The sequence below is a fragment of the Podarcis cretensis genome (genome assembly GCF_951804945.1).
Source record: "Podarcis cretensis genome assembly, chromosome: 1".
NCBI lineage: Eukaryota > Metazoa > Chordata > Lepidosauria > Squamata > Lacertidae > Podarcis > Podarcis cretensis.
Window position 1 is genome coordinate 84,635,239 of NC_137170.1, and position 17,941 is coordinate 84,653,179.

Here is a 17,941-nt window from a genome sequence, read left to right on the forward strand (position 1 = left end):
GAGGCAAGCTGAGATATAGCAGCTTCATAAAGGCACATTTCCATTTGGGCCAAGGTGTTTGTTCATCCTTGAGATGGGGTGAGACTTGTATAGGTCCTAAACTGGCTGGGCACAAGACAACAGTATTTTGCTGTGATATGAGAGCAAAGCAGCCATCTGCTGAAATGGCTGTGTAGCATGTGGGATGTTGGAAGCACCCACTCTTCTAAGAGGTAGGGGCAAGCAAGCCTTGTGGTCTGAACCTACCCCCCCCAAAAAAAAGCTGGTCAGAAATGCCACTGAATTCAACAGAATTTAATGACTAGCAAATTTATTTAGGGTTGCAACCTTATTTCCATAAAGGGACAGGTTATATAGCTAGTACTTAACAATATAGAAAATTTACTAATAGCCTAGGGACAAGACCCCAAAGCATGTTAATATTCTGACCTGAGCAGTCCCTAGGAATAGAATCCCAGTCTGTGTCAGTCCAGCTTCCTCTGGGAAAGATCTTCCTCAATGACAGAGACCTAAATAATGTTTCGCTGGCAACACAAGCTACACAAATATTGTCACTGTCCTTTTTTGCATCTTTCACAGCCTGACAGAGCATGTTTCCTATAAACATTGCTATGGGAACTAAACTGCGATAGTTCTCAGTTGAGAGAAACCCATGGTTCGAACGCCTTGTTTGCCAAGGACTTTATCCTTTCTAAGCCTGTTTTAGAATGTCTTCCTAGGGTGACAGTGAAAACCTGGTGAAAACTATGGGATTAACCTCTTCATCACAAAACCCACTCAATCCACTCAAGTAAACACTCTTCCCACCACATCTTTTCATTTCTGAAGCAGCTCTGACCTCTTGTGGCCAAATAGAGACTGAATGGGTCCCTTAACCAGGGTTGTAACAGGACCAGGAAGGGGTGTGTGTATAGTGAGAAGGAATAATTGGACCGGGCTTCAAAGAGCATACAGTTCTACATTTAAATATCACATGGCCCTTTGTAACCTGCAATAGGACTGGCAGATTTGGTAGTGTATTATGAAGCTTTTTGTTTTATCCTGGTTCACAAACCGTGTTTGTGAGTGTATGATATGTCTGGGAAATCTGTCAGGGCAGAAGAAGACTCACTTGTGACCAGTGCTATATATCCAATAGCTAATAAAGGCACAGGAGAATCGTACAAGACAGATGGTGGACACACCGAGGTGGTCCTGACCATCTTCCACCCAATCATGTTCTTTTTACTGGTCTTTCTGACACCTTGCGGCTTTCCACTGCTGATTTATCCAAGTTACCACCCTAGTGGTAAAATGACCCAGTGGTTAGAAAAGTTGTTCATGTTCTGTCTGACTGATTTGCTGTGTGATCTATGTTAGGCCTCCTCCCTTTTCCACCATGCCTGTTTGTTTTCCTAAGTACTGTAAATGGAGAGTAACCAAAGTGATCAAGAAGGAGCATCCCATCAAGGCAGGAGACATTGTTGGCTCATGGCAGAAGTTGCTTTATTCACTGCTTGCATAACAAGGCTACGCAAGGGTGGGTTCAAATTTGTTTCCAAACATAAAAAGAAGCAAACTGCTGCATGGCTAAATATAACCATGTAGCAAAGAGTTGACTACTGCCAAATTGTTGAAAAATGCCTCAAGAAACATCACCGCTTGCACTGCTTTGGCCCCCAAGCAGACAAGATTCCAAGGAGCTGGAAAGAAAACCGAGCCAATTTGTCACTTGGGTGTCAAAATTCAGCCTTGATGAAAATAGCTCTAGTGACACACTTCATACAATTCACCTAAAAGCTTGGCAGCTGTCGGCGCTCAAATCTCACTGCAAGCCATGAATGGAAATAAATGACTGCAATTTGCCCAATCTAGATTTCCCAGCTCAGTGGAGCAGGCTTCCATGTTACAACTGTGTCATCTGAAAATGGCCAGAAATCATTTGAAAGCAAGTGTGAATTCAACCCACAAATGCAAAGAATGTCATGAGAGTTCCACACCACTTTCACTATTAATGGCTGTCTTGTTTAAGTCAGTTAAGCCAATGATGTAAATATGTCCTCAGGTGAGCAACCAAGTACAGTACAGGTCTTTTTCTAAATACATAGTGTTCAGGTCTTTGGCAATGGTATACTTATGATGAGATAAATATGAACCCTGGGATCACATCATTGTTTCCTTCTTTGGCATTGTAGCACCATGTATTGTGGTGAATGTCAAGGGGTGGGTGGAAATCTAAGGACTACAATGTGTTTCAGGTTTGTCTTGCATTGTATGGTCTCTAAGGTTTGCATCACTTATTCATCTGATTCTCGAAACTGCTACTGAATTAGAAATGAATATTAGCTTATCCTGTAACAAAAATGGCTCTCTTGTTACATTACCACAGTGCTTTATTTTCTTCAAACCTTGTCAACAGAGTTTTTGCCAGGCTTGTGTGGTCACAGAGTGCGCTGCACATAAATACTTTCAACGCAAAAGGGAAAGGCAAAAAAGAAATGAGTCATGTAGCATCTAAAACACTTGCAAGTATATTATGGCATAAGGTTTCAGGAACCTAGATCCACTTCATCAAATGCATGAAATTATATCCTCTGCTAGCAGATTACATACAGTGTATATGTACACATGTGGGTGCAAAGGAAACAAATATTCATTTTATTTATTTAATTTTTTCTAACTTATTACAGTGGTACCTCGGGTTACATACGCTTCAGGTTACAGACTCTGCTAACCCAGAAACAGTGCTTCAGGTTAAGAACTTTGCTTCAGGATGAGAACAGAAATCATGCTCCAGTGGCACGGCAGCAGCAGAAGGCCCCATTAGCTAAAGTGGTGCTTCAGGTTAAGAACATACCTCCGGAATGAATTAAGTACTTAACCCAAGGTACCACTGTACTTTTATATACCACCTTTTTTCTTCCAAGTTGCTCAAGGTGGCGTACATGGTTCTCCTCCTCCCCATTTCATCCTCACCCTGTGAGGTAGGTTAGGCTAAGAGATGGTGACTGGCCCAAGGTCACCCTGTGAGCTTCAGTTACACACAAAGCAACAAAGCTAGACTTTAGCTGCAACTCATATAAACAAGGTGAACTGCCTTGTACCAAGTCAGACTATTTGTCCACCTACTTCTGTATAGTCTACTAGGATTGGCTGCTACACCATCTGCTACTACAGAGCCTTTTAACAGGATCCAGGGACTGAACCTAGGAAGTTTTGTGTGTAAAGGAAGTGCTGTACCATGGAGAATTGGTTCCATCCCAAATCATCTTGTTGGTATGATATCAGTTTTGTTTCAGCCAGTATATGAACAGCAAGACGCAGGAGCAATCTAGCTGAGTCCACACATAACAACCTTGGTGGTTAAATATGGAACTAACACACCATTTTTGTCCCCAGACTGTTTTTGTGTCATTTTCTGTTTTACAGGGGTCATTTGCCCATTTCAGGGCAGTGCATCGAGAACTGGGCATCGAGACAGCTTCTGTCTGTGCCCACCTCATTTCCCATTGCAAAAATAAATCAGCCACAAGCCAAATCACATTTCATCTAGCACTGACCGACAGCAAACTTGGAATACGGAGAAGCATCTAGCCTCAGAAAGTAATTGTGCAGACAGTCTGTCCTTTCTAGGCTGTCTCGTTACAGGTTCAGAAAAGCACAGCGAGGGCTCTTCATAAAAGGATGACTCTGCAGAGGGCTCCAGCTCAGTTAAGCAGCAGGGCATAAGCTACATCAGAGCCAGGAGTCCAGGGTAAAGTTTTAAAGTCTCAAAATTAATAGCATTTCCCCAGACATAATGACTCATATTTTCAGATTTCAAAGCCCTGGATTCATTTTTCATGCAGACAAGTCATTAGGTTTGCCCTAGGCCTGAGATGGCAGTGTCCAACCAGAACTTTGAGGTATAGGTGGTACATTAGAGTTGGAATATAGATTTTCCTGTTTTTCTTCAAAGTCATATATTCTGTTTCTACTTTAATATGACTGCTGATCTTTTTCTTCCTTCTAACACCATCAGGACAGAATACTGTACATAAAAGGCTGATAAACAAATAACCTTTTCTGACTGTACTGGCTTGGTCCTTTTTGGGCCAGTATCACCAAGTATCTGAGCATTTTCTTGTCGTGCCTTCAGTCACTTAATACCTGCCACACTCCTTCTGTCCTTTTTCAGGGGACTGTCACACAGATGCCCCCAGGGATTTTTTGTTAGGCAATCATAAATTTTGGGCATGCTTCCAGAAATCTGTAGGAGAGTAAGAACATCTACTTGCACTTGATAAAAGAAACTGAAAGGTTTAGGATGGTTATGTTTCCAAAGGTGTCAACTTATGAATATAGCTTTTTCTTTAAGCCTGCATATAAGATCAGTGAAATTATGTGACTGATTCCTTAATTGTCCAGGTCAGATATTAAAAGCTTGCTTCAGGAGCTGACCAAACAAAAAACAAACAAAAGCACATCCAACTGTTACATGTTATATACCGGTAACCTATTATAAATGTTTGCTTTCTGAGAAGTCTTGTTGTTCAATGTAGTAGGCAGCACACAGCACAAGCCTGTGCATATTTACTCAGAAGTAAGACTACTAAATCTAAAGGGCCATAATCAAATAAATATTCATACAATCACAGCCTTTAAAGCTCCTGGAATATGAAAAGATAGAAATAAACATGCAATTCCTTTTTAGAAAGTAATCTGTTGAAAATCCATTTGTACTCACAACTGCCCAAGAGTCTATTATTATTTTCCAGCTAGGTAAACAACAGCAAGTTCGGTGGGTCTACTCTAAGTAAAACGAGTACCACCCATGGAGTATTTAAATATGCAAATCAAACTGTTTCCCCTCTCCTTTTGATCAGTTATCAAATGTTTGAAAGGCAGCATATTTAATTCAGCTTATAATTCGTTGCTGTAATGAATTATGAAATTGTGTGTGTGTGTGTGTGTGTGTGTGTGTGTGTGTTGCACCTTTCAGCTTTTGCTGGATTTCATAAAAATAAACACATAGGAAGTGGAGGGAAAAGCCCTCCTGTGAACTGCTGCGTCTTTGTGTTGCTTTGCAATCCTCCATGCATTTTTATTTACAACCCCTCTCCCCTTCGGCCTGCGTTTGCAGACAAAGGCAGACAAGAAACGCACTAAATAATACACAAGGTAAATAATGCAGGCATGAGGCAATAAGCCCCTCCTCGGTGGGCGATGACGTAGCCGCTTCTCATCCCTTGACAGCGCAACTGAGGAAATCCCGCCTCCTTCCCAACGTCCATCATCCCCTCCTGAACTCTATGGCAACACGGGCCATGGTCCCTCGCTGGGGAAAAGGAAAAACAGGCCGCCTAGAAAGGCATTATACATGCCAGGAAGTCTCTATGGTTTCCCTGAAAGGCGCGCTGCGGAAGCGCCTGTTCCTCGTGCTTCCCGTTGATATTTGCGGCTGGAGGTGAGCGTTGCTCGCGGTGAGGTAGACATGCTGTCCAACTGGCGGGAGTTGATCGGCAGAGCAGCTCAGGCGGGGGGACGAGGGGAGAGGACGGGAGCTGCCGCCTGGGGGCTCTTCGCTCCCTCCGTGTGCGTGTACGAGAGGAGGGGGGTTCACACGAGCTGTGAGGAATGAGGGCGGTGCGGGGGTCAGGCTGGGAAGCAGTGAGCCGGCGGGATGGACGTTGCCAGTTTTACTTTTGAAAAGCAAACAGAGCAGCAGCTCCTGTGCTGTCCTTTTGGGTCCACATTCCCACATTCCCTCACCCCAAGCAGTGGTCTTCTGCATTCAGGTCAGACATCCCCTAATGCAGGGAAACCTCTGGCCTTCCAGATGTTGCTGCACAGTAGCTTCCATCATCTCTGGCTATGGGCTGACTATCTGAAGGGCTCCCTGTCCCTGCTTTAGTGGGTCAGCAGAGGGTCAGCGTCTGCTCTTGTCACAGCACTAATCTGTTAGGTGGAGCACAAAACAGCTCACACTTAACCGCCCTTTTACTGCCAGGACTGCAGATGGACCTGGCCACTGAAAAACTGAGCAGCGATCTAAAATACAGACTAAGTGGCAACCTTGTTGATAATGTTTGTGTGTGTGTGTGTGTGTACTATAGGTAGAGTCATTGGGTTCTGATCCTTTGTGTTCTCCAGCAGTGTCAAGGACAAATACTTGAATGTGTGATGGATCCTGTGAGGGCACAGCAGCTGGCGGCTGAGTTGGAAGTGGAGATGATGGCTGATATGTACAACAGGTACCAACTAACCGCAAGCATGAGGGCACTCCTCAGTGGTGCTCATTTGAAATGTGCAGCATAAGAGCTATGAAAACAATACAGGCACTGTATGCTGTGACTTGTGTTTTGCTTCTCTCTAAGTACCTCAGACTTTCCAAGATTATTCTCCCACCAAAATGTACTATTTTAGGACCTATACCTTACTAGACATTGTACAGAACATATTATTAATGTATACCACCCTTCATCCACAGATCACAGGGTGGTTCACAAAATAGAAACATAGGATAACATCATAGAATTGCCTTTTTAAAAAATCTGATCAAGGCTTCATGTGGTTGAATTGGGAAATTTACAGGTAGGACATACAGGCAAACCATCCTTCCCTGTTGTCAGTCTAGCATATGGTGTTCGCAGGAGTACTGTATTTGAACATAGACGTTTTATTTAACCATAGTCGTTGACAGATCTAGGTGTCATAACCTGGTGTCCATCATTGCATCTTGTGTCTGAGAATTCCTTATTGGGTAAAATATTTACTTTTGTCCATCCTGAACCTACTGTATGTTAGTTTCATTGGGTAACACTGAATTTCAGTATAATTAGAGATGGCAAAAGATTCCTCTGTTCATTCAAAATTTGATAAGTCTCTACCATGTTCCGCTTAGCTAAATTAAAAAACCCCAAATGCTGTAGTTGCTGCTTGCTAAGTGATCTAGCTGGCCCCGCGCAGGGGAAATTATATCACAAATTATGTTTTTATTGTGTTTTTATTATTATTCTCCATAAAATGTGTTCTTAATGTTGTATACTACCTGGGATCTTTTGATAAAGGGTGGTATTTAAATTGAATTAATAGTAATAATAATAGATAGACAGACAGACAGACAAACATGACGGGGATTTCAACAATTGGTTTTAAAATATGCTTTGCCACCTTTTTGTTTTTAAGTGCCAACAATCTGGCCTAAATGGAATCGATTCCTTTTATACAGGCCCAGCTTATCCAATGACATTCCCCAGTGCCTGTCAAATCCAAAGCCCTCCTCCAGATGCCACCATTTCATGCATGCATTGAGACCACACAGCTGTTCCTGTCTAGCTGGCCCTGTGCACATCAGAGAAAGCTACCTTGAAGTTCTTGACTCTAAGCCTCCTAGCTAGCAACCTAAATTTCTCTTTTAGGATCACATAAGTACTTTTCTCTGTGTCACTAGTGCCAACATGCACCATGGCCATTGACTCCTCCCCAGCAGTGTCTGCCAGTTCACTCTACAATCTGCATAACAGTCACATACCCAGTTATCTATATCTCTAATGATTGAATCACCCACAACCAGGATACCCCTGTCTCCACCTGGAGGTGTATCCTTTGCATGAGAGGATAACAGCTCATACCCCAGTGACTGGGTCATTCTAAGAGTTCATTTTCCTCTTGCTCAGAGTGGTGCACTCCTTCCCCTAGAGCAGGCATGTTCAAAGTCCATTTCGGGAGCCTAATCCGGCCTGCCGGTCAATTTAATAATTTAAAATTTAATCCGGCCCCCGTGGCAGTATATGTCATGGGGTAAAATTGTAAAAAAAGCTCAGCAACTTTGGTCGGCCCTCATGCATGTTCACTTCATCAAATCTGGCCCTCTTTGAAAAAAGTTTGGGCACCCCTGCATAGAGAGTGGTTCTGTATGTCAGCAGAGGAGTTGTCACCTTGGGACACAGCTTGTCCCCAGAGGCCTTGTCCACCAACCTCTCTTGGCCTTATTTCAGGTCATCTACCTTGCCCTCAAGGGAACAAACTGAGGACCAGGAGCTCATTTTACTAAGCACACATCCATTACTTTTATCCAAAAGGAAGATAGCTGTATGCGTGGCATTCTGTACAATTTATTGTTTGTTTACTTGGGAGCTTGGACATGTTAGGTCACTAAGGGGCAGGCCAAAGTATTTTGCCCTGACCTCATCCTGCTGCTGAACTCACTCCTTGATGAGGCATCCACAGGGGCTCTCCTCTTGCTTGTGGACCAGGGTCCCTGGCTAGGTTTTTCCAGATTTATGTCCCTGGCTAGCTTTCCCCACTTGCTAATGCAGCTAGTTAGATCAGGAAGTTCTCATTTGAAAAACAACAAGTTGTAACACAACTGCTGGGCTTGTTCAATTTCTGGTGAGTAGGAATTTGGAAGGAGTGTGTGAATTTAGGTCATTTTAACACCCTGGGCGGTCCAGGAATCAGCATGTTTTTACATGAGTAGAATGTGTCCTTTTATTTAAAATGCATCTCTGGGTTATTTGTGGGGCAGAGGAATTCGTTCATTCCCCCCCCCCCAAAAAAAATAGTCCAGCCCACCACATGGTCTGAGGGATGGTGGACTGGCCCACGGCTGGAAAAGGTTGCTGACCACTGTTTTATACTGTCATTTTCTACTGTCCTTTTAAACTGAAGTCTATACTATACTGAGCTTGATCTAAAAGCTAAGCCTGCTTTTTAAAATCTAGGCTTACTCTGTCACTAGTTTATTTTTGTTATTTATTTATGTATTATTTGTTTAAACAATTTGTATACTGCTTACCTACAATACTCTCTAAGCAGTTTAAAAAGAGGCAGTCCAAAAATAAGTATAAATTAGAACTATACAATCAAACTACAATTAAAATGCCTGCTGGATTTATTTATTTTTTTAGTCCTCAGAGGTTCAGTCGGGAAGGGGCCTGTCTGACCTCAAGTGGAAGAAGTTCTATAAGACTGGGCCCACAATACTAATGGCAATACTGGTGGATACAAGCCTTGCATCTGAGCCTTAGGGAACCCTTAACAGTGACTTCCTCACTGATTGGACAGGAATCTAAGCCATTAGATGGTCCTTAAGGTATTCTGGACCAAAATGGTTAAGGGTTACTCTGTTGCATGGGGAATCATAAATCTGAGGTTGATTTTATGTTGTTGTTTAATACCACCTCTCTAAAATTGAAATTTTATCTAGGTTTCTGCTATACTGTGGCCCTGCTTGAGTAGAGATGAAAGCTAGGTTTCTACAGACTTACTACCGCTAGAATTTATAGCTCCTGAGTTCTAAGTTTTACAGGATTAAGCTCTTAGCACACAGTGGTCTTACTGTGTTGTTTAAACCAATGATTTATATAAAAGGATCGTACTTACCCTCTAGTTGCTCAGCTGTTTAATTCGCTTGTTGCCTTGACACTGGAGCAGAGACACTTTGTTGCAGGGAATCTTTTTCAGACACCAAATAAGGCAAAGGATTCAAGCAGACCCTGACTACCAAAGTCTTCAGCTGGAGGAAAAACATTTATTGAGATTTTTCTAGCCTGGAAGGCATGCAGTCTGGTCCTATGCACATTTATTTGAATGTTTGCTGGGGGCTTACACACAAGTAAGTGTGGAGGGACTGTAGCCATGCAAACTGATTGCATGCATGTTTATTTGGATGTAGCAGCTTAGATGTTCCTGAAGCTGGTTGGCTACTCAAAAACACTCCTTGTCTGCCTTAATGTACGTCTTAATCATTTCACTGTGAAGTGGACTGTGTGTCCCTGACAAAATGATTGCCTAGGGCTCAGTCGGTTAGTTTTTAAATGGGATATGACAATATCGTGTGTGTTTGTACAATTGGTTAGAATTGTAAACAGATATATTAAGTTTGGGAAATAACTTGCAGCACATTCCTAACCATGTCTATTCAGAAACTAAACCCTATTGAATTTAATGGGTCTTACTCTCAGGTAAACAGGGTTAGAATTATAGCTTTAGAACCTGACCTGCTGAAGAAATAGTCTAATTGACAGAAGTTCCCTGCAGTATGTGAAGGATGTCATTTGGGAGAGACAGTTGAAGGATGATGAGGGTTGTAAGAGAGACAGAGGAGGAGGAAGTTAGAGTGGTGATCAAGGATTTATATGGGAAAGTTGCCTGAGTGGAATTGTTTACAGGTAAGATTATGCAGACAGAAGATTTGAACCTGCTGCAGTAGAGAAATAGAGGTGTTTTAACAAGTTTCTTTAATCCCAAAGTTCATGATGCTGATTGACATTCGGTAGTGGTTATTCTGTGAACCACCCTGAAACCTTGTGATGAAGGGCAGTATATGAATTTAGTAGATAATACATAAAATAATAATAGAATTTTGCATTTGAATGCTTTGTGTGTGGTTTTTTTTTTTTTTTTTTTTTTTTTTACTAATAAGGTACTGTCCTTTATCCCTATATCCTGGGGCAAAATTGGCAGCAGGTGAGCGAAGTGGTGCTGCTCATTTTTGCAAGAGTGTCAGGCAGACAGTCTGGAACTGAGATAAACCAGGTTACTCTGTTCTGTGGAGTTACGTACACTTCCTAAGGGACACCAGGCTTTGCACGAGTTCAGAGCCGCAGAGGCAAGGCCATTGGTAGCCCCAAAAGTGGCATCTCCTGCTTGAAGTGGCAGGTTGCAGAACTTTGGCACTGACGAAAACACAGATAGATATCTTTAGAATGACTGTGTTGGTGATCATTAGAATTTGGGTGGTGGTAGGGGAGAAACATCATGGCTTTTTAGGCTTTGATAGAGAGCTTTAAGCAAGAACTGTGATGTGCTTGTTTTAGCTGAATATAAATAAAGCCGGCTCGGAACAGCCAAAAGATGGCCACTTCCTTCCGCTCACGCTCTGTTCTTTCCTTGCTGTGCCCCAGAATGACCAATGCCTGCCATCGCAAATGCGTCCCTCCACACTACAAGGAGGCTGAGCTGTCCAAGGGAGAGTCTGTGTGCCTGGATCGCTGCGTCTCCAAGTATTTGGACATCCACGAGCGCATGGGCAAGAAGCTGACGGAGCTCTCAATGCAGGATGAGGAGCTGATGAAGAGGATGCAGCAGGGGGCTGGGCCAGCGTAACACAAACAAATACACGCACACACTTTTGATAATGGACAACATGCCCATGTGCTTACCACCCCCTTTCCCCTACTTTGTGCCTGGACTCTGTGCTGATCCCTCCTTTTGCCAATAAAATGTTGAACATTATATTATCTGTTAACAACCAGGTATGCTGGAGTTTTTGTCCTTTCTTGCTAGGCCTGATGGAAGATGGGGGCAGTCTGTGATTCTTTTGCCAAGGGAGATCCTCTTCACCTGTGGGATCCTATAGAGCTTTCTTGTGCCAGCACATAAATCTGAAGGCTGCAGAGAGACTGAATGCCTTTTGGCACATCCCGTTCTTCTGGGTGGATTCACTTTCCTAAAAGCCGGTTTCACAGGTGGTTTTGGTGACTTCTTACTGCTCTCTTGCAATGGCAGAACAGTGGTAGAAGCAGAGTTTATAATCTTTCTTATTTAGGCAGTGCTTCAATTACAAGATGTGCTATTTAGACTATAAGAGTTGAAATGTAGTCCAGTGTTTCCGACCATGGCCCCCTTCTGACCTGGTTTCCTTCCTGTGGCCTCCCCATGGCCGGGGACGGGGGGATGGGGCAGCAGCACCCAAATAAGTCAAAATCAATATAAATCTGAGGTTCTGCCCCCCCTAACAAAAATCCTGGCTATGCTCATGCCCCCCTCATGCCTCTCCGGTCGTACTGGTAGAAAGGGCCTATTTAAATGTTTTGTTTGTAAATAGAACATGTTTTATTTATAATTTTTATAATTTAAACAAAATACATTTACATAAAATGATAGGAAGATAATGAAATGATGTTGAAGCAGGAAAACAGAATCATAGTGCTGGAAGGGACACCAATGGTTATCTTTTTATTGCAACCCCCTGCAATGCAAGAAACTCAGCTAAAGCATCCATGGCAGATGGCCAGCCAACCTCTGCTTAGAAACCTCCAAGGAAGGAGAGTCCACCATCTCCTGAGGAAGATCCACCTTCCATGTATTATTAAAAGTTAACAACACTAATTTGATCCCAGTTATTTGACACAGAGGGGGAAACCTACAGATACAGTCCAAAAGGGACACATGGAGTTCTGTATATATGGGAGAGTTTTAAAATGCAAGTGATCCTCACTGACCTGGTGCAAAAAGATCTTGTCATCCGGAGGAGCCCTGGCTGCCTAGATAAAACGCTATAGCCCTCCCTCCACTTACCTGGGAGTAACGCCCACTGAACTCAGTGCAGCTTTCTTCTGAGTAGACACTTAGTTATTTACTAGACGCCAGTCAGCAGCACCAGACGACCCCGATCAGCTAGGCCCTGTGGTGGATTTCATTCCACATCTTGCAGAGCTGAACTGACAGTGCCAACGGACCCTGCAACCCTCGGCAACATCCGAAGGCCCTGATCCACTAGGCGCTGGGATGGATTGGACTCTGCGCCTTGCAGAGTTAGGCCCAGCACGTGGCAGCAACAAGCAGCTCTGGCTCACCCAGCCCTACCCATTGCCACCCCACCACTGCACTTAACTGACCTCTAGGGCTTGCCGACCAGAAGGTCGGCGGTCCGAATCCCTGCGACGGGGTGAGCTCCCGTTGCTCAGTCCCTGCTCCTGCCAACCTATCAGTTCAAAAGCATGTCAAAGTGCAAGTACATAAATAGGTACCGCTCTGGTGGGAAGGTAAATGGCGTTTCTGTGAGCTGCTCTGGTTCACCAGAAGCGGCTTAGTCATGCTGGCCACATGACCCGGAAGCTGTACGCTGGCTCCCTTGGCCAATAAAGCGAGATGAGCGCCGTAACCCCAGAGTCGGCCACAACTGGACCCAACGGTCAGGGGTCCCTTTACCTTTACCTGTGGCCCCCTAGGTGTGTGCTATGGCCCCCCATTTACACACTTTTCACCATATGGCCCCCGGTTGGGAAACACATATAGTCTATGCCCTGCTATTTGCAAGATCATCTGCCCATAACAGTGGGAGAGCAAGGGTGCCACATAATATTGTTAGCACAGAAAATCACTTCTGATTATTCAAGCAAGTCAGTAAAGCTACAGGGGAAGTCCAAAAATAAAAATCTGAAGTCACCTGCTGAGCTAACTGCAGAAATAATTCCTAGCCCTGTATTAGATGGTTCAGTGTCCTGAGTCTTCTTCAAAAGAAGGTTTGAATAGAGTGTGATACACACATTACCTGGCAGGCTATGCATGTTAGCACAGTTAATTTAACTATGAAAAATTTGAAATGAAATGAGCATTAGTGGTCACACTGCTGTTGGCAAGGCACCAAAAAGAAAGGGAAGCTGTCTGCAATTGCAGAAGGCAACCGCTAGAGGGAACTAAAGCCTGTAAGATTGTGATTTTGTTCATATTTATTTCCTTTTCTGTGCCTGCAGCAGTAAGGCACAGGGTTTCGCAGAAGTTCAAGGGTGATGCTGGTGAAGGGATAAGCGTGGGCGGCATCTGTGTCTCTGCCAAGAGCAGAATGTATGTCAATCTTAATAGGTGCACTCGGAGGAGAAGGCCATGCGGAAATTCTGACACACTGGAAAACTGGATATGTGAGAAAAGAATAATAAATGGGTAAACTTCCAGCAGCCCTCATCATATTTGCTAAAACTTAGTTCTTCCGATGTGCTTGTTAAGCCACCTCCATTCTGGTGCTTTTCGCTGGGAGCCCTCAAGCCATTTCTCTGTACGATTTGAACTGGAGATCCGATCCCTTCCCTTTGATCCTCTGCAAAGGAGGAGGCACGCTGCTGTTTTTCATTAAACTCTCGCCCCTCCCTCGTCTAGCATGATTGTAACCAAATGGCCCATGAAGAAGAAGTGTTTTGTTTCTGGATTTAAACATTTGCTGTGCTTTTCATTGTGGCCAGCAGGGGGCATTGCAAAACACGTGTGCCTTTTCTTTCTTTCTTTCTTTCTTTTACCGACAGTGTGTGAGTAACAACTTTCAGGCACTCTTACTGTTATTTTTTTATGAGTATACCTCATAATTGGGCCCCTTTGATTTCTTACAGCCTCATTCTGCATTTTCTAATTAAATACCAGCTGTGTTTAGCCAAAGGGTGACTTATTCAATTAGAGCTGCTTAAAGCAATTAGAAGTTATTTAAAACCACATGCTGGAAGTTATTTGGCAAGCCTTCCTTGTGGTTTGATGCCTGCACAGGGCCAGGCCATTGTGCCGCGGCTGCTTTGGCAGAGCTCTCAAGTCCACCCCGTGGTGGCTGGAAAGGGCAAGGTGGAGCTAGAGGTGCAGTGGCGGGAGCAATTAAGGGAGCTAGTAAAAAAATCAAGACCTCTCACATCCTGCTAGAAAAGTTCACAGCCTCAGCAGGGCTCAGGGTGTATTGGATGTTAATCTGTTGCTTATTCCTCCTCATGATTTTCTGCAGCGGTGAACTTCAAACGTTATACTTCCAGGTGCTGCTTCCTACATGGATGCGAATGCTGAGGAGTTCCTGCTTGTTTTCCCTGAAGAGCCAATGTGGTGTAGTGGTTAGACTAGACTGTGTTGGACTAGGGGATACCAGGGTTCAAATCTCCACTTGGCCAGGAAGCTCCTCCCGCACTTGGGCCCGTCATGGTCTCTGGGAGAGTTAAATGAGGAGGGGGAGAATCACGTATGCCACCATGAGATTTTTGGCGGAAGGTAGGACGCACATGCAATAAATAACAAATATTCTGAGCCGTGGTCTAGGGCAGACTTCTAGGGGGGGGGGTGTACTTTGGTTCTTATTAGAACACTGATACAGAAGCAAAAAAGTGTCTAAAAGCTGCAGTCCTGCTTACCAGGGCTTGGGAACCTGTGGCCTTCCAGATATTGAACTCCCAACTCATCCCTGACTTGGTCACGAGAGCTGGAGTGCTTGCTACATGCATTTACCTGGGAACAAGTCCCTATGAACTCAGTGGAGCTTCCCTGCCATGTAGTATTTCAGAAGACGCTGCTCTAAATGTGCCTTTGAACTCTGATAATGCCTCTTGCTTGGCTGGAGGGAGGATAGAAAGTAGAAACAAGCCTACTGTTAAAAGGATAACATTCATATTCATGACTCTGCCCACCATTGACGTGCGGCCCTCAGAAGGTTGTGCAGAAGAGAAGGTGGCCCTTGAGCTGGGAAAAGTTCCCTTCCCTTTGTCCTAGACTCTGGGCCTCACCATCCTCTCTTGCACCCACCCACCCACCCGCTGTGTGAACTGGGAATGTGGTGTAGCACAAACTGAACCGTCTTGGCAGGTTTCAGAAGCTTATCTGTGGTTACATATCTTCTCATTGGAGGAACCCTCCCAAGTTTTCTAAAAAACATTGTCCTGTGGGCTATTCTTGGAATCTGCTGTCATGTATGTTTTGGCAGAAGTGTACCAAAAAGGAAGGGACTTTGCAGAGTTCGTTTGGAAGCCTCCACCTGCAGCCACCGATGCTTGCAATTTGCTTTTAATTGGCCCAACTGGTTTTATTTCCTATAAAGGTAAAGGTAAAGGTGAAGGTACCCCTGACCATTAGGTCCAGTTGTGACCGACTCTGGGGTTGTGGCGCTCATCTCGCTTTATTGGCCGAGGGAGCCGGTTTCCTCAAACAAGTTGTTTTCCTGGCATTTCTCCACTCCAAGGATATGCCTTGCAGCCCAAATGTACAGGTCTATTGGGGTGACGGCAGCCCAGCTGATCCCGTTGCTGGAACCAGCATGTAAGTCTGCCATGGGACAGTCCCCATCACCTTTTGACATGTCACCCTGCCCAATGCCAGACTTGTGTCTGACTGGGCCCATTTATGCAGGTCTATCTTTCCACTGTAGGGGTTTCAGTAGCTCACAGGGTAGAGCTTTTTGTGCCAGCTATACTTTCCACATGTACGATGCTGCAGGAAAGCAAAGCTGCGTTTGTTCCTCTGACATGAACGCTGCCCCATAAGCTCCAGGCTGACTTGCATGATACACATCCAATTAGGCCTGGAGCCACTTCCCTTGGGCTCCTTTGCCTTCCTTGGCATTCATATGGTACATAAGCGACTCACTGCTGGTTATAACCTTTAAAACCCTCGTCTGCATATGGGGGCATGTAGTTCCGTTGCCCAGCTCACCTCCCTCATTAACCAGCTACCTTGATTCCTCCAGACCTGCCCTTTCCAGAATCCTTCATTGCATTTCCAGCTCCGTTTGCCCTTCCAATTAAATTGGACAGGACTAACTCATCATTGCTTGCTTCAAGGTTATTTTGAGCAGCTATTTTATGCATTCTGTCCTCATTACCTACCGCTGCTGCATCCGGCAGCAGTTTTCTCCTATGGGCCGAAGCCATTTAACATCTTCACTGCATACCCAGGAACCCTTGGAGGGGGCTTGGACAAAGGATCTTATATGTGTTCAGGATGTTGAAATGGCCTGGAATAGGCTGTGTTTCTTAATTACAGGAGGAGCTTAGAGCTATTTCTCTTCTGGCATGGTTCCACATCACATTGTCATAAATAAAATGGAAAGAAGAATGGATTGGAAAGCTGCCTCCTGTAAGGTGGGGGGATGTGTCGGGTTGCGGAAAAAGTGCACTCAAAATGTAGCCAGGAATGAATCGCAGCGAATGAAGGAGCAAGGGTTTTTCCAAAGGAACAGCTGTGGGTCTTCCTGCTCTATTTGCTGTTTTAATAACATGCGCAGAGGAGTGTGGAGGATGCTCATCTAGTTTGCTAGGAATACAAATCCACAACTCCAGGTTCAGCAGTCCAGGGGTTGCCAATGTGATGTCCTCAATACAAGGCTGGAAAACAATTTCCACTGTTCCTGACCATTGGCAATGCTAACTGGGATCGATGAGAATCAAACAACATCTGGAAGGCACTGCATTGGCTGTGTCTGGACTAGACAATGACATGGATAAACTAGAACACGGGGCTGAAAACAAAAAAATAAGTCCTCAAGCTAGCAACGTAAGAAGAGCCCTCCTGGAGCAAAACAAAAGACCTGCCTGGTTCAGCATCCTGTTTTCTGCCATGGCCAGCTGGACAATACAAATCTTATGGTGCGCCCACATTTGGAATACTGAGTACAGTTCTGGTTGTCTCTCCTCAAAAAGGATACTGTAGAGCTGGAAGTTTCAGAAAAAGGCAACCAAAACAATCAAGGGGAGGGAACGACTCCTCAACGAGGAGAGGACATTTGGGGCTTTGTAGTTTAGAGAAAAGGTGACATGATGGAAGTGCATAAATCTATGCATGGTGCAGAGCAAGCGGATAGGGAAAAGTTTTTATCCTTTCCTGCATTAACACTAGAACTCATGGGTATCCAATGAAGATGAACGTTGGAAGGTTCAGGACAGACAAAAGAAAGTTTTTCTATACACAGCACATAGTTAAACTATAGAAACTGTTTATTTCAAACCAAAGCGCGGCTCCTGCACTTCAGTCCAATAGGGTTGAATGTGTGCAGAGAAGAGAAAGGGGAAGCACAAGGGTGTTCTGAGTTGGATTTTTTTTAAAAATAAAATAACCAATGACTCAGTTACAAAGAGGAATGGTTAACTTAGAAACATGCTGTCTTGCAACATTCCCTGCACCCTATGCATTTAATCCAGCTGCATTGGTATACAGATAGACAAGGGTTGAATTTCTAAGCAAGCGTGTTCTGAAAAGCTTTTCAGTATTTACCTCTTTTATTTTTACTTTGAAAATACTTATTTCATATTCGCACACAGTACCAAGGGATGCATATCTGCACCTGCAATATGAAAAGTACGGTAATAGGCGTTAGTACAAATTCTACTCCGCTGCTGCGCATAATAAAGAGCGGCAGGAGCAAAAGCGAGGTGGCTCAATTTTATTTCCCCCATAGGGGAGAAAAGCGAGGACACACACACACACACACACACACACACACACACACACACACGTGCTCACA

The 17,941-nt window shown here is 44.2% G+C and overlaps 1 protein-coding gene across 3 annotated transcripts; it reads left to right on the top strand.

Annotated features, from left to right (window-relative positions):
* The first annotated feature begins 5,287 nt into the window (after positions 1-5,287).
* TIMM10 (translocase of inner mitochondrial membrane 10) lies at positions 5,288-11,199 on the top strand. 3 transcript variants are annotated; one of them, XM_079953709.1, is made up of 3 exons: positions 5,288-5,425; positions 6,115-6,212; positions 10,869-11,199. In XM_079953709.1, the coding sequence occupies exons 2-3, from the start codon at positions 6,142-6,144 to the stop codon at positions 11,068-11,070; spliced, it is 273 nt and encodes a 90-aa protein (XP_079809835.1). In that variant the 5' UTR covers positions 5,288-5,425; positions 6,115-6,141; the 3' UTR covers positions 11,071-11,199. The 3 variants fall into 3 exon arrangements, with proteins under 3 accessions (XP_079809835.1, XP_079809833.1, XP_079809834.1); XM_079953707.1 differs by having other exon boundaries at positions 5,289-5,425; positions 6,112-6,212; XM_079953708.1 differs by having other exon boundaries at positions 5,425-5,559.
* The last annotated feature ends 6,742 nt before the right edge of the window (positions 11,200-17,941 follow it).

Excerpts from the sequence above, each read along its gene's own strand:
- TIMM10 (XM_079953709.1), top strand. The coding sequence starts at position 6,142 with ATGGATCCTGTGAGGGCACAGCAGCTGGCGGCTGAGTTGGAAGTGGAG. Across the intron at positions 6,213-10,868 it reads ATGGCTGATATGTACAACAG|AATGACCAATGCCTGCCATC; the intron begins GTACCAACTAAC and ends GCTGTGCCCCAG.